Source organism: Dipodomys spectabilis, unplaced genomic scaffold (genome assembly GCF_019054845.1).
Source record: "Dipodomys spectabilis isolate Male_0828 unplaced genomic scaffold, ASM1905484v1 ptg000043l, whole genome shotgun sequence".
Lineage (NCBI taxonomy): Eukaryota > Metazoa > Chordata > Mammalia > Rodentia > Heteromyidae > Dipodomys > Dipodomys spectabilis.
In genome coordinates, this window is record NW_024870720.1 from 34,475,891 (window position 1) to 34,492,500 (window position 16,610).

A 16,610-nucleotide genomic window follows, 5' to 3' on the forward strand; every position below is an offset into this window, starting at 1 on the left:
GGAGATAAAGGTCTCAAGAGTTTCCTTCCCAAGATGGCTTTGAACCCTGATGTTCAGATTCTTAGCCTCCCAAGTAGCTAAGATTACAGGCTTGAGCAACCAGCACCCAGCTATTAAGGGGAGGCTGGGAAGGGAGGTGAAGGGTAAACAAAGGAGGAGGCTGCAATGCTTGGTAAGAAATGTATGCATTATCCTGCCCATGTAATTGTAACCTCTCTGTACAGTATGTTCTCAAATAAAATAAAATAAAATTTAAAAAAAAAGATTATTGGTAATTAAAAACTAATTTTTTGTTTCATTGATTACCTCTAAAGATTTTCTATTTTCAGGTTTTTATAACATTCACACTAATTGTTACTTATTTTGGTCACTTTGAATTTAATACGTTCTTTTTCTTCTAGTTTCCTAAGATAGCAGCATATATGATTGACTTAGGACTTATTCATTTTCTAATCCATGCATTTGATCTTTTAGATTTCTCTAATCACTTCCTTGCTTTCATTCTACAAATTTTGATAAATTTTGTTTTCAATTTTATTTAATTCAAAAGATAAACAATTTCTTCATAGATCCATGTATAATTTACACTCATCTATGTGTAGTTATTTTCTTTTCCTGCTTTTCACTTTAATTCCATGAAGTCTAACAGCAGACACTGGAATGTCTTCATTCAGACATTCAAATGACATACTATCATTCACATGTATAACAGCAAAGTGATCTTAATTCCTTGTACATATCATTGCTATCGTTCCTTTTAGTTATATGTAAAAGTATAATGTGCTTTGAACTTCTTGAATCTATGATTTGGTATCTGAATTTTTTTTGCCAGTCATGGGGCCTGAACTCTGAGCCTGGGCGCTGTCCCTCAGCTCTTCAGCTCAAGGCTAGTGCTCTACCACTGGAACCACAGCACCACTTCCAGCTTTTTCTGCTTATGTGGTGCTGAGGAATTGAACCCAGGGCCTCATGCATGCGACGCAAGCACTCTACCACTGAGCCACCTTCCCAGCCCCTGGTATCTGATATTGATTTGGAGAAATTCTCAATGATTATAGTTTCATGCTTTCTTGTTTTATTCCTATTTTATGATACATAAATTAGGCAGTTTTGTTTTTCCATAGTCCTTGGGTTTTCCTTTTTATTGTTTTCCTTCATTCTTTGTTCTCTGTGATTTTCATATTGTGAGGTTTACACTAATCTCACAGATGGTTTTCTCCTCCTCAGTTGTGTGTAGTCTACTAATCAGTCCCTTAAAGGCATTTTTCATTTCTGTTATAGCATTTTTGACCTATAATATTTCTTTTTACCTTATTCCCTAAGATTTAAAAATCATTGCTTACATTGCACAACTGCTTTTTTTGTATGCTGCCCATTTTCTCTCTTAGACCATGTTGTACATTGATCACAGCTGTTTTAAATTCTCTGATCCCACATTCCTACCTTTTTAGTTCTGATTTTGTTTCTTCATATTGATTTTATTTTTGCTTTTTAGTATGCCTAGTAATTTTCAATTGATAGCCAGATATTATGTCTACTACTAAAGGAATTGCAAATGGACCCTTTGGTAATGTGGTAGGAGGAGGAACACATTCAATAACTTACAACAAGCCTCTGGACTGAATTTCATAATGTTTCTCTGTTATTTTGTCCTACCTTTTTAGATATAGCAGGACAGCAAGAGTGGGCTGATGTTAGATATTTAATTCCTCCAGGTTATTGGGCTCTGATAATAACTAGTTTTTTTCATGAGAGCAGTCATTGTTAAGCACAGACTTCTTTGTCATATTTCAAAATGGTTCATTTTTTCCCTCCCAAGGCTGGAGATGTTTTCTGTGGTGTTTATTGTTTTCAGTAAATATTTAGTGGTTTGGCCCTTGGAGAAGAAGCACACAAAGTATGGGATACTGACCATCATTCAGTCTCCCTGGGGTTTCCAATGATACACTGAGTCTCCAGCAATTCCAGCCCAGCACTGGTTCCTAGGGACGTTTCCACACACACACAAGTCTCTGCTCCTGTAAACGGTGATTGCACTTGTGTTCATGTCCCCATCTTAAGAGGATCAGTTTTCTCTGTGTTTTCACTTTTCTTAAAAATCCAAGAAGCATTTTTTTTAATTTACTTTTTCAGTTTTCCCATTTTCTACTTCTTAGGAGAGGCTAGCTATTTCTATGCTCCTTATGTGTGGAACTGGGCAAAAATCGTCAAATTATGTTTACATTCTTATGATATATCCAACCTGGTTATAAAAATGTGTTCAGTGTTTGTATTCATTTTAATAGTCAGTGCTAGTAGTTTTCTTATTAAACAGTAGATTTATTAGTGAGATGGGTTTTAATGTGCCTTTCTTAGAAGATTCCCCAGGAGAAAATATCATAATTGCCTTGTAAAAATCTGATAAAAAGTATCCTTCAGTTTTTGGAAATAATTTACATAAAAGTAACATTAAAGTTGAAGTTACAAAGTTTTTTTTTGGGGGGGGGGGGTCCGGTCGTGGGCCTGAACTCTGGGCCTGGGCGCTGTCCCTCAGCTCTTCAGCTCAAGGCTAGCGCTCTACCATTTGAGCCACAGTGCCACTTCCGGCTTTTTTCCTTTTTGCTTATGTGGTGCTGGAGAATCAAACCCAGGGCCTCATGCATGCATGGCAAGCGCTCTACCACTGAGCCACCTTCCCAGCCACAAAGTTACAAAAGTTTTAAAAGATCTGATCAATCAGGTTTTCTACTTCTTTGGTAAGTTTGGCTGGGTAGTTTGTGCATCTTTTCTGTTATCTAAGTGTTTCTATGTAATGTAAATATCTAAGCACTTCATCCTCCACCTCATGAAAGGGCACATCTTGGAACACACTACCAAAATTCAGACCTTTTTCTAATTTAGGTCTTCTCTTACAAGTTTTCCTTGTTCAGTATTTCTGTTAGAAAAACACATTCTTTCCTTATACTTGTGTTCATTAAATAGCTGGCCTCTCACAGGTATTGCATGCAACTGCAAAGAGAATTAACATGTTACTTATGAATTTGTAGAATGAAAACAAGGTCCTCCTATAAGGAATTTTTTTCCTTAAAGTTATTCAGGCCCGAGGCTGGGCCTATCACAGTATCCTTCACTCAAATGACATCCCTGCTGGCCCAGCTGGCACCCACCAATTTGATCACTGTTTCACTCCTGCAGAACCAACCCTTTTAGTCAAGGCAGTGCTGATGGGTTTTCTGTCAACACTCCAATTCCCATTTTTCTACTTGCTGAACTTGCTTGAGCCCATTATATACTCACATTTTATTCACATATATTCTCCACCTATTGGGATAAATAGTGTACAAATCTATTGGATCAAGTTTATTAACTGTATTGTATATGTTTTCTAAAGTTTAACGATTTCATGGTCTAAGTGTTCTATCAATTTCTGAGAAAAGTGTAGTAAAATGTCTAAACTTTTTCATGTTTCCTTACTCTGCCAAAGTCTGCTATTTATTATTGAAGTATCTTATTATGTAAGTAAAAGGCTAGGGCCAGGCGCTGGTGGCTCACGCCTGTAATCCTAGCCACTCAGGAGGCTGAGATCTAAGGATCGTGGTTCAGTGCTAGCCCAGGCAGAAAAATCCATGAGACTCCTATCTCCAATAAACTACTCAGAAAAAGCTGAAAGTTATGCTACAGCACAAGTGATAAAGCATTATCCTTGAGGATGAAGAGGCTCAGGAACAGTGCTCAGGTTCTGAGTTCAAGCCTTAGGACAGGCAAGAACAGCAATATCAAAAAATGACTGTGATTTTTTTAATATCATTTTGCTAAAATGATTTTTGCTGGTAGTTTTAGAAACAGAATCTCACAGACTATGATTTTTTAATATCATTTTGGAAAAATGATTTTTGCTGGTAGTTTTAGAAACAGAATCTCACAGACTTTTCTACCTGGGCTAGCTTCTAACCGTATCTTATCAATTTCAGCCTTCTAAATAGTTCAGATTACCACCAGCACCCAGATTTTTTATTGCTTTCTAGATATCCTATTTCTTTCTTTGCTGTCTTGTTCTTAAATGATACTTTATCCTCCCATTCTAATTTCAATGACTCCTACATTCAGTTTATCTGCCATTGGCTGGTATTTAGTTATTTAGCATTTCCTCATTTTAATTTTACAGATTACAATTATGGCTATTACTTTATACTATTATTTTAATTAGGTTACCATGTTTACCATTTCACTATGGTCAACACTCCATCCGGCTTTTCAGATTCTTTGTAAGATATCATTGTCCTCTTCCCATGATCATATCTTTTGTGTGTAGGAGTAAACACTTTTCATCTTTGTTTAAAAATATCTTCACTGACCCATTGCAACAATGAGATGTACAAGATACTATGTTTAAAAATTTAGGTGGGGGTGGGGTGGTGATGGAGTGTAGTTGAGGAGGTGGGAGGGAAGGGGTGGTATTTTCACAATAAAAACCTTAATTAAAAATGTCTTCATGTCACTTTTCTGACATGTCATTTTACTAGGTTTATAATGAAAGTTTCTTTCACTCAAAAATTTTCAACTATTCAAATGCATTTTGGCTTAGTGTGGAGGTATCAAGTGAAAGCCTACTTCCTTTAATCCTTTCAGTTTACAGATGCTGTCCTACATTATCTCTTAGTTTTTGTTCTGCACCTTCTTATCCAATAGTCAACATCCAAGACAAGCCACAGTGACCCACTTTCAGTGTTCAGCAGTGAAACCTCCCACAGTCAATCGGGGCTGGCTCTGTCTAATCAACAGCAGAGGTGCTGTGACATGCCTTAAGTAGTTCATGAAAGGCCTTGTAGACATTCCTCAGGCATTTGGGTGAGTTATTGTGACAGAAACCAGCTGCAAAACCATAAAGATATTCAGCCAGTCCTGTGAAGGAGATTGCTATGGAGAAATAAGACCGTCATCAACTTGCCAACCATGGAAGTGAATCACACTCTGGATGTACAAGCCTCCAAGTGACAATAGCCTGGCCAACTTGTAACTAAAACTTAAATGAGATACCTTGAGTCAGAACAGCTTGGTGGAACTATTTCCTAACTCCTAAATCATAGAGTCTAGGAGATAATAGGAGATTGCTGCTGTTTAAAGTAATTAGTTATTAAATTTTGGAGTGATGTAGGAAAAACTAGAGGCTCAGATATGTAGTTTATCCCTTGGATTTGTCAAGGTTCCTTTGCCCTATCATTGGTGCCTTTTACACATTTCTGAACAATTCTCAGTCATATTTTTATGTATTGCTTTTCCCACTTGGTCCGTATTATTTTTTTAATCTTGGATTGCAACTAAACCATGTCAGAATGTCTGACCCCATTCTTCAAGTTTCATTTCTCTCCACTTCCCATTTTTATGTCTTTATGCCCAAGTCTACATAAATCATTTAAATTTTCTTTCATTTCCTTGGCTTTTCTCTCTGTATTAATTATCTGCTGTTCAACTTCTTCATTATATTTTTTCTTTCAAGTTGACTTATAATTTACAGGTAACCAAGTGCACAGACACTTACCTGGCATAGAATTCACTGAATTTTGATGCAGATTATACTCATAGAACCACAGCAACCATCTGCTCAAAATGCAGGCAAAATGGCCATTGTTTCTGAAGGTTTTCCTGTATTCTTTTCCAGTTAAATATTTCTCTGAAAGATGGCCATTACCTTGATTCTTACCATCTCTACTAGAACTTTGGGGTGGTTATACAGGCAGCACTCTTTTTGTGTCTGTGACATTTTGTTGAAAATGGTTTTTAAATCTATTCTTTTTGTTGCCTGAAGTACATTCTGTTGGTGAATGCACTGTATATGTTAATGTATGCATTTGGTGATAAATATTTGTGCTGTTTCTAATTTGAGATCTGTTAGGAATAAAGTTGCTATGAAAATGTAAGCTTGAATTTTTAATTTTAATTTTCTTGAATGAATGCAAATGTGCAGTTTCCTGTGATAGAATAGGTATATGTTTCAGTGAGAAACTATTGCTAAAATTAGATTACAATTTTCTTTTCCTTACAGAAACATATAGGATCAGCCTCACCAGCACTTAGTATTGATGAACTTTTCAATTACAGTAATTCTAGTGGTGTGAAGTGGCATTTCTTTGTGACCATTCCTATATTTTCTATTTTGTAAGCTTTTGACGATATATATATATATATATATGTATATATATATATATATATATATTTTTTTTTTTTTTCAATCATGGGGCTTGAACTCTGGGCTTGAGCACTGTCCCAAAGCTCTTCAGCTCAAGGCACAGCGCCACTTTCAGTTTTCTGGTGGTTTATTGGAGATAAGAGTTCTTTTCTGCCTAGGCTGGCATTGAACCGCGATCCTCAGATCTCAGCCTCCTGAGTAGCTAAGATTACAGGCATGAGCCACCAGTGCCCAACTGATGATATGTTTTTAAAAGACACAGTTGAATGTGTGTCCTTCTTCAGTAAATATATATATTTTAATATCACAGATTAATATTACAAGGAGTCTCATTGTGATAATTCCATAGATGCATATCATATACTCTGAATAAATGCTTATTAGTAAGCTGTAGTTCTTTACATATTTGGAATGCAAGCCTTTTATTATGTAAAGATATTAAAATATTTACTTCTAGTTTATGTCATGACATTTTCTTAGCAGTGTATTTTGATTATCAGAATTTAAAATTTTATATTGTCTTTCTTATTTATTTATTTTTCAGTTGTGGGGCTTGAACTCTGGGTCTGGGTGCTGTCCCTCAGCTCTTCAGCTCAAGGCTAGTGCTCTACCACTTGAGCCACAGTGCCACTTCCGGGTTTCTGGTGATTAATTGGAGGGACATAAGAGTCTCATGGACTTTCCTGCCCTGGCTGTCTTTGAACCACAATCCTCAAATCTCTGCTTCCTGAGTAGCTAGGAATATAGGCATGAGCCACCGGTAGCAGAGGCTAATTTATTCTTTTTAAATATAAGATTAGTAGTGTTTTTCATTCTACTGTTTCATAGCCCTATAATCCATTTTAATTAATTTTTATGCAACATAAGGTAGAAAACAGGCTCAGCTTCTTTTGTTTCTTTTTGTTTAACGTATGGAAATACAATTATTGTAGCAAAGCCTCCTGAAAAACCTAGCATTACTCTTTCATTGACTGTCCATTTCTGAGCCTCAATCACTAAACTGGGATATTTGTTAATCCTTGTACCAATATCATACTTCTTTCACTACTATTGTTTTATAGTTAGTCTTGATATCAGATAGCACAATTTTTCAGTTTTATTCTTCTTTTACAATGTGGCTATTGTCTCTTCTAAATATTCTGTACAAAATGTAAATTTTAGGAGAAAAGTTCTCTGTAGATCATTTGGAACATCTTATTACAGAAAGATTGAGTTTATACGATCAAGAAACACAGTATGTATTGCTAATTACTGATTTCCTCATGGTATATTCTGTCATTTTCAATGTAGAGGTCTTATACAATTTTACACATTAATTTTCTTTTATAATTTATTCACAATAATTATATCACCTTAGTAGGATAATATTTTATATAAAAATTTTATAAATTTTATAAAAATTGATGTTATCAATTTTTATCTTTATTCACTTAAATTTTTTCCTAGTATATGAAAATGAAACATTTTAATTGCACATTGATTATGTATCAATAATCAAGTTTAATTTCTTAATTCTTGTACTTCTTCAGTAGATTTTTAGACTTCTACATTCAAATTTATGCTGTTTTCAAATAAGGCAGAAAATTTCTTCCTTTTTTAATCTTTGACTTTTATTTCCCATTCTTGATTATTTCATTTGCTGAGACCTTTGTCACTATGCTAAATCAAATTTGTAAGATTAGCTATTCTTACCTGGAAGGATGTTCAATATCTTATCATTGGGTATGATGTTAACTAAAGGTTTGCTTCCCATTCTTTATCCAATAAGGAATGTTGTGCAGTGCCCAGTGGTGGACAGGCTGTTTACTTGTTATTACCACCTACCCTAGTAGCCTTTTATTAAGGTTTGAAAACCTTTTCTTTGGCTTTAATGCCTTCACACAAGCTTATGAATATGTTAGAATCAATCTGATCAAATGTCTAGACCAGGAAAGCTATCCCATCATCAATAAAAGTTTCAGTTGCATATTTAAGTTAAATTATGTTCAATTTGTTCAATATGTTCAATTACCTTCAATTTGTTACATCTTTTTTTTGAAAGTCTCTGTTCCTTATTCATTTGAAAGTGCATTAAATACACTTACTGTTCATTCTGCATCTGATTTCTCCACAATATCTGCTTCTGCTCTTTCCTTTTTTGTTTCTGGCAAGTAATGCTAACAGTAGTTCTTCCTTTCTGTCATATGTTTATTTTGTTATATTTATTTATTTATTTATTTTTTGTCGGTCGTGGGGCTTGAACTCAGGGCCTGGGCTCTGTCCCTCAGCTCTTCAGCTCAAGGTGAGCACTCTACCACTTGAGCCACAGCGCCACTTCCGGTTTTCTGGTGGTTTCTTGGAGGTAAGAGTTTCATGGACTTTCCTGCTCTTCTCAGCCTCCTGAGTAGCTAGGATTACAGGCATGAGCCACTGGTGTCCTATTTTTATTTTTTAATGTGACTTCATACTTCCTGGAATGTTATCTCCTGGAATTCTTGAGTATATGCTTCCAGAGAGACTATACAGTGAGTCTTAATAGCTTGGGAATGCTACAACATGGATTCATTTAAATTCTTGCTTCTATTTTCCATCCTTAAAAACTGAGCAACCAACCTCAATTAAGACTAGTCTGTGGCCAAGAATTCTTAGAGGAGACTTTTCTGTTCATCAACCAAGAGCCAAAATAAGAAAGGCATGTTTCCTTCGATGTCTTCTATCTTTATATATTTGATATTTGTTTCCTGTTTTCTTTCCCTCTGAAAGTTTAATTTCTGTGATACCTGGATCTATACCTAATGTTCTCTGATTCAACTTTTATGTACTGCCGATGTCCAGAGCTTGGTATCCTGTTCATCTACTAAAGTATACAGTTACTAAAATGAAGCCTCTCAACAGCTTAGTGCTATTGGCACTCACAAGATGGCAGCTTCCATTTTGACCTTCACCATCAACTACTACTTAGCCTTGGTTCTCAGACCCATCCTATAGTATGAACTCAGCCATGTATTTGTAATACTGCTTGTCATGTCTTTTCTTGTATTTTCAGACATTGTAATGAAAGGATTTCAGGATGCTAGTTTCATACATATGTAGAGCAGAAATATTCAAGACTTACTTTTCGGGGTTTGTTTTTCAGTTGTGGGGCTTGAACTCAGGGCCTGAGCACTGTCCCTAAGCTTTTTTTTCCCCTTCTTTCTTTCTTTTCTGCTCAAGGCTAGCACTCTGCCACTTTGAGCCACAGTGTTACTTCTGATTTTCTGGTGGTTAATTGGAGATAAGAATCTCAATAGTTTTCTACTAGAGCTGGCTTCAAACTACAATCCTCAGATCTCAGTTTCCTATGTAGTTATGATTCCAGGTGTGAGCCATCGGTGCCTGGCTCAACATTTATTTATTTATTTATTTTGTCGTTTGTGGGGCCTAAATTCTGGGCCTGGGCGCTGTCCCTCAGCTCTTCAGCTCAAGCCTAGCAATCACTCTGCCACTTGAGCCACAGGGCTACTTCCAGGTTTTTCTGCTTATGTGGTGCTGAGGAATCCAACCCTGGGCCTCATGCATGTGAGGCAAGCACTCTACCACTGAGCCACCTTCCCAGCCCTCAACATTTACTCTTTAATCTTTACATGTTTTAGTTTTTACTGTTTATTTAGGTTGCTGGCGAATGAATGAGCAGGACAAATAACAGTCATGGAACTAGAATGTCAAAGGATTTCTATTTTCCTCTGAAGCTAAAGAGCTCTAGAGACACAGCCAATGAAGGAATTGTGAATAAAAGGAGTGTTTGAGACTTCTGTCAGTACTTCCGATCTCATACTGTCTTTCATGGGTAAAATAAAACTTGAATGGACCAAAACATTTCTTGGAAGTTAGCAAAATTTCACACAGAAAGAGACTTTATTTTACTCCACAAGGAGAATGCTTTTCATAACCATATATATAGTAATTTAATCACTAAGGTTAAATTTCATAATTATATCATATATATTATAAAAACCTATCTTAAAAATTGTTAAATAGAACCAGAAACCTGTGGCTCATCCTATCATTCTATTTAGTTAGGAGGTTGAGAGCTGAGGATCATGGTTGGAAACCAGCTTGGGCAGGAAAGTCTATGAGACTCTTATCTCCAATAAACTACTCAGAAAAAGTTGGAAGTGGCCCTGTGGCTCGAGTAGTAGAGCGCTAGCCTTGAACACAAATAAAGTTCAGGGACAGAGACTAGGCCCAAAGGTCAAGCCCCAGGACTGGCACACACACACACACACACACACACACACACACACACACACACACACACACACACACACACACACACACACAATTATTAGATTAATTTTAAAAGTTTGAGCATAGTATATTTTACACACAAGAAATGTTCACTAAATAATGTTATTATGTCCTTATATGAGTTTGAGCCTGAGAATTTTTAATATCGTAAAGTTCAGAAATGATTTAATGTCTTTAGGGAGCTATCAAAATAGACTCAGGAAATCTCAGCCTTGGTTCCTCATCCTGTGGGGTTCCTTCTTGAGTTCCAAAGTAACTTGATTTTTTCATAGCTATGACCAAAACCAGTTCTAACATAGTTTCTCAGTGAAAGTAGTTCCTATGACTGATAACATTACAGTATGACACTCAAAAGAGTTTCTGCTGGGCATTAATAAATTACAGATAGCAAGGAGAGTCTCTGTCCTCAAAGGGCCTATGGTTTAGTTTGATTCTCATCATTAGATTCACTTGGAAAGATTTCCAAACACCTGTTATGTGTTTATTGACTCTCCCTCTGTGTATATCTGGATATCATAGTGCAGGAGTTCCATTATTTTCTTTATTATTCATACTTAGTCCTTATACACAAAGCACTTAAAAATCTAGTTAAAATTGTTACACAAAAACCCTAAAAAAATCTAAATTTGAAAGCAGTCCATTATATTGTAACTCTTTAGTAGAAGAAACAAATATGGCTGTCACATTGAACTTGCAAGCCCAAAGAATGAATCCATAACATTGTTACACACCAATTTCAAAGGCCAGAGTGAAAACAACAGCTCTAATAAATTACAAAGAAAATGACAACTGTAACTTTGCTCTGGAAATATCTCATATGATACTATAAATAAAAGAACTTAGCTTACCAACTTAAGATAACCCTCGGCATCTAGAATTAAGTTTTCTGGCTTCAGGTCTCTGTAGATAATACCTAGTCGATGCAGGTAATCAAATGCTTCTGTCACACAAGCGACACAGAATTTGGAGGTGGGCTCATCAAAGCTGCCCCTGGAATAAAACCATTTTTCTTTTTAATATCTTAGATATATGTCTTTGGTGCTATTCTATGTGTCCATTATTACACTGCATATGTGTATGATGTGGATTTTTTTCAGAGCAATGAATTAGGCTGCTGATCCTAAAGGAACTGAGGGAAACATTTGATGCAAATGGTGTTGCTGAAATCAAAATGTCTACATTTAAGTAATTGTTTCTAGCACACACATATGAACACGTAAAATAGAAAAATAAGAAAACATGCTTTTGGACATCTGTGGCATGTTGTGATAGGAACATGTTATTGGCTATTTCTAACAACATGCTCATCTTCTTCTCTGATGTTCAACAGACTTTTCTTGTTGAGGTCAGTGATTCTTAGTCATGAGTGTACCAAGCAACTTTTTTTTTTTTGGTTAGGTCTGTAATGGGACTTGAACTCAGGGCCTGGGCTCCGTGCTTGAGCTCTTTTGCTCAAGGATAGTATTCTACCACTTTGAGTCACAGCTCTACTTCCAGTTTTCTGGTAGCTAATTGGAGATAAGAGTCTCACACACTTTCTTGCCTGGGCTGGCTTCGAACAATGATCCTCAGATATCAGCTCCTGAGTAGCTAGGATTACAGGTGTGAGCCACCGGTGCGTGGCCCAACCAACATTTTGTTTTTTAAAAAAAATTGCTTTACCAGGCACCAAACCAGATTAAATGAATCATAAAGTTTGGCCTACGACATCATATGATGATAATATGCAGTCACAGTTGAAAAATCACTGTCCCCAGCGAAACTGTGTGCTTAACCTTAACTTATATCATCTAATGGGGATTAGATTCCTATTTCCTCTTCTGCTGCACTTATATTTGTACAATCTATTTAGTTCTAAATATTCTTATGTTCATCATCCAAAAGAGTTAATACTATGTCAACCTTCCTGCTTTGTCTTTCTCTACCTTTCTGCTTTTCCAAAGTTTTGTAGGTATATAGTGTTTACATCAAACATTTCTGCATCATATTTTCTCTTTCCCTTCTTCTAAGCTTTCTATTTATAGCTCTCATTACCCATTTAGTCATAGGTTGCCAATGTCAATGCTTTACAATCACATACTTTCTCCAAATAAATTCTATTTTTTTCTTTCTTTTAATTTTTTTGTTTTATTGTTCATGGTGCTTCAACTTTATGGCCTGGGTACTGTCTGAGCTCTTTTGCTCAAGACTAGGGCTCTACTATTTTGAGCCACAACTCCACTTCCAGTTTTCTAGTGGTTAATTGGAGATTAGAGTCTCATGGACTTTCCTGCCCTGGCTTGCTTTTAACCTCTACCCTCAGACATCAGTCTCCTGAGTAGCTAGGATTATAGGCATGCGTCAGCAGCACCTGACAATTTGGGTTTTTTGTTTGTTTGTTCGTTTGTTTTTTACACAATTTAGTCTTTGAATAGAAAATCTACATTGCCCAGAAACTCCTCAAATTGTCTGAGACGGACCCTTCAACATAGGTGGTTCTTAGTAACTAGCTGTGGTTTTGACTGAACGGAAATCACTCCTCTGGAGAAGTTGAACTTTTCTAGATATCTTTTTATTTAACCTAAGGCCTTTCACTTGCTAGTCAGGTACTCTTCCACTTAAGTCATGCCTCCAGCTCTTTTGTTTTTTTTGCTTTTTACTTGGACTGAGAACCTCCTATTTACACTTCCCACAGAGCTGGAATGACAGCCATTCATCACAACACATATTGGCAGAGATGGGGTTTTACGAACTTTGATCATACTGTTCCCAACCATGGTTCTCATAGGGTTACAAGTGTGAGCCCTTGCTCTCAGCTTGGACCTTATGGACATTTTATTCTGCATTTCAGTAAGAGTTTAGCCCCTTCCCACCACAAACTCTTCAAAATTTGCAAATATGTAAATCTACCCTTACTACATCTTCAAGTTCAGATAGCTTCTTCCCTCATGCTGTAATTCTTTAATCCATAAAATAGACATTGCAATGAATTCTTGCTTATGAGATTGTGTAATGTTAGCTAATATCACTATTACTACTTTATCAAGTGATAGTATTTTCTTCTCTTTTGCCAGTACTGAGACTATAACTCAGTGTCTCAAGCTCTTGCTCAGCTTGCTTGTGCTAATTATTAGGTTGGCATTCTACCACCTGAACCATGTCCCCAGATCAACATTTTTCCTGGTTAACTGGAGATGGAATCTCACAGACTTTTCTCTCTAGGCTGTCTTTGAATCTTAGTCCTCTAAGTTTCAGCCTCTTAAATAGCTAAGATTACAAGTGTGAACCCCAGGTTCTGGCTTCAAGTGATAATATTTTCTATAGTGATCTCCTTCATAAGTGATCTTCATGTTCTTATTTAGGACCCTTAAGTACAGTATCTTCTTGTCCAGATGGAAGTAGACAGAAACTATTGCTTTTAACTCTTTTCATTACCTGTCCCTTAATAGACTCCATAGCTCTCCACCCAAGCAGGCTTCTAGAAGCATGTACACATATTTATTGTCCTTGAAAGTACGGTATAATCTGTAAAGACAGATAAGAACACAGAAATACAGTTTAGATTTCATTTTGTACTTCTGGCTTCTTGCAAACAAGTTATTTTGAGAAATATGTTTTTAAAACTCTTTAAAATTGCTTTACAATCATCATCAATAACATCGGGGGCAAAATGACCCTCCTTTCCATACAGATATCCTACAGCTAAACTGGGCTTCTTACCAAGTCCTTTTTGATCATTCCTGGAACTCTGGAGTTACACTGCTCTGCCTCTTCTCACAGGCTGACCTACTTAGTCTCAGTTGCACTGAGAAAGTTTTATTCCTTCTCCAAGGCTAAGCTCCAAGTCCCCCTTCTTAATAAAGCAGTTCATTACCCCACCTACCAAATATCACCTCTCCCCTCCAAAGCCACAGGCCTATGTATATAGCACTTTGAAGATAGGCTTCTCACAAATAAGTTATGCCTTTATTTCTTATGCCCTCATGTTTTTTGCCCTCAAACTTATTATCTGGTATTAAATTCCTCTAGAAACAGACCCTGAGACAGAGATTTCTAAGCAGTAAATCTAAAAGAGAGTGATTGAGAATAACATCTATTATATGCGGTGATATTAGAGGAAGCAGACTGGGCAAAGGGAGGGAGGGCTGGGCTGTAACTTAGTTTTAGCAAGCTCCACCTTTAAGGAATTGAAGTTGTATTGCCCTGAAAAGACAAGATTGTGAGCAAGGTGATTCTCTACACCTAATAATAAGGCCAGAGAATGTTTAAGCTATGGTACTCATGAAAAGAATGCTCAGTTCTGTAGTGGTGTTTAGTAGTGACACCCTATTAACATGGAGTGAAAGCACTTTTTGCATCATCATAATGATCAAAAGATTAATTTTTCTTCCTAGCACTATTCCCAGGCTAGTGCAGACAGTAGAGCAGCCAGGTCACATGCATGTGGAAGAAGCTCTAATACAGCGTTTCAGAGCCTAAGCCTTAGAGCCAGGCTGAAATTCCAGCTTGAACAATTACTAGTTATGCAAGCTCAGTTTTCTCACTGAACATACATATTCATTTGATTGTATATTACTTATGTGTTATTGATGATACATATTTATTGAAAAAATAGGAATTCACTTGATCCTCCTATTAGGCTAGGAAGACAAATGTGATGATTCTCCCCACCTTCTCTATACATGTATTATATATGTTAACCTTATAGTAAAGTTCATCACTTATTTATCCTTATTCTTATTATTGCCTTACTATATGTCACATACTTTATGAAGGTCTAGAAGTAGAAAATGAATACACCCCAATCTATACCCTTAAGCTTCTCATCATAGCAGATGAATGAAATAGTAATTGTGAAAGAGTATCTGAGAAGATTAATAGAAAGATAATTAGAAGATTATTGCAGCATTGCCTTGAATCTAGATTTGCTTTCACCTTGAAAAATAGTAATATGCATCATCTGGGAACACAGGAAGAAAGATTCGCTCAAGGCATTTGATGAAAATATAATTTTTGTTCATTATAAAACACCATGTATCACCTCCAAATCACTACAATTGTACACAGGAGCACTATGAAAATTATATACTGGCTTATACTATAAATGCACCTACAAATTAACAAATGAAAAACGTAATAGCTCAGAGTAATTTCTGTTTCTCCTCCAAACTCCAGTGATACCTCTAGAAATTAAAACATTAACTATTAGGAGATTTTTCCTTGGGTACTTAGGCATTGCAAGGCCCAGGTTTGGATGAAACAACCACTTCAAAATATATTGCAGTGATAGTCTATGAGCGTGTGTGCTCATGCACACACACACACACACACACTCACACACACACACTTTTGTGAGGTTTACCCATAAACAAAAAGAAACTAGAAACTCTGCCCCTAGATCTTGTTGGAGACTTGCAAGTGAAGTGGAGGCGCCCTTCCTCCTTCCTTCTGTCCTCTAGCATGCAAACACTGAAAAGATGAGCCAGAAACACATGTCTGGGGGCCCTGTGCTCGCTTACTTTACAATGAATGGAGAACACAGCTCCTCCAGGATCCTCTTCTCCGAGTAGATGTGTTCTTGCTGTTTCGTGTCCACAATGTGTTTCTTCCGTATACATTTCATAGCAAAAGCAACATTCTCATTTTTTACTTTAACCTATACAAGAGATAAAGGCATCTTCAAAATTAACTTACTAGGAAACACTTGCACTATTTATATGAAACATGTTAGAAGCTTAAGCGGGTCTCACACTTATATAATATGCAAGCATTAACCACATATCATTCTAGACTGGTGTTACATTGACATGAATCTACTTCCTTCTCATCAAGATTACCCAAACAATCAAAGATTTGGGCTGAAATTTTTTTTGGATAGAAACAAGAAAATAATTCTTGTTAAGAGAAGTAAGAGTCATCCCATTTTAATTGTACAACATGAAAGCCTTTTTGATAAGAATTGCCCCAAATTCTCACTTTTCAATATTCACTTCTGATGTAATTCATTTATTCATTGATTTTTACTGTCATCTCTCATTTTTCAAATAAGAAATAGAAGTGCTACATGGAGTTCCATATCTGCACTCTTCACTAGGGTAACAACTAATGACACAAGGTTGCTTAAAGTTAATAAAAATCAGAAACTGAATTTCTCAGTTGTATTCTCCTCCATTTCCATCTGGGCAGAGATTTCTATTGG

The 16,610-nt window shown here is 36.3% G+C and overlaps 1 protein-coding gene across 3 annotated transcripts in view; it reads right to left on the reverse strand.

Annotated features, from left to right (window-relative positions):
• The window catches only part of Prkg2 (protein kinase cGMP-dependent 2), a 114,190-nt gene that overhangs the window by 26,627 nt on the left and 70,953 nt on the right, over positions 1-16,610 (reverse strand). For all 3 annotated transcript variants that reach the window (XM_042678156.1, XM_042678157.1, XM_042678158.1), the window contains 3 exons: positions 15,931-16,067; positions 13,847-13,936; positions 11,281-11,422 (listed from right to left, as the gene is read on the reverse strand). In XM_042678156.1, the coding sequence (XP_042534090.1) occupies positions 11,281-11,422; positions 13,847-13,936; positions 15,931-16,067 (369 nt within the window). The remainder of the gene's footprint in view (positions 1-11,280; positions 11,423-13,846; positions 13,937-15,930; positions 16,068-16,610) is intronic.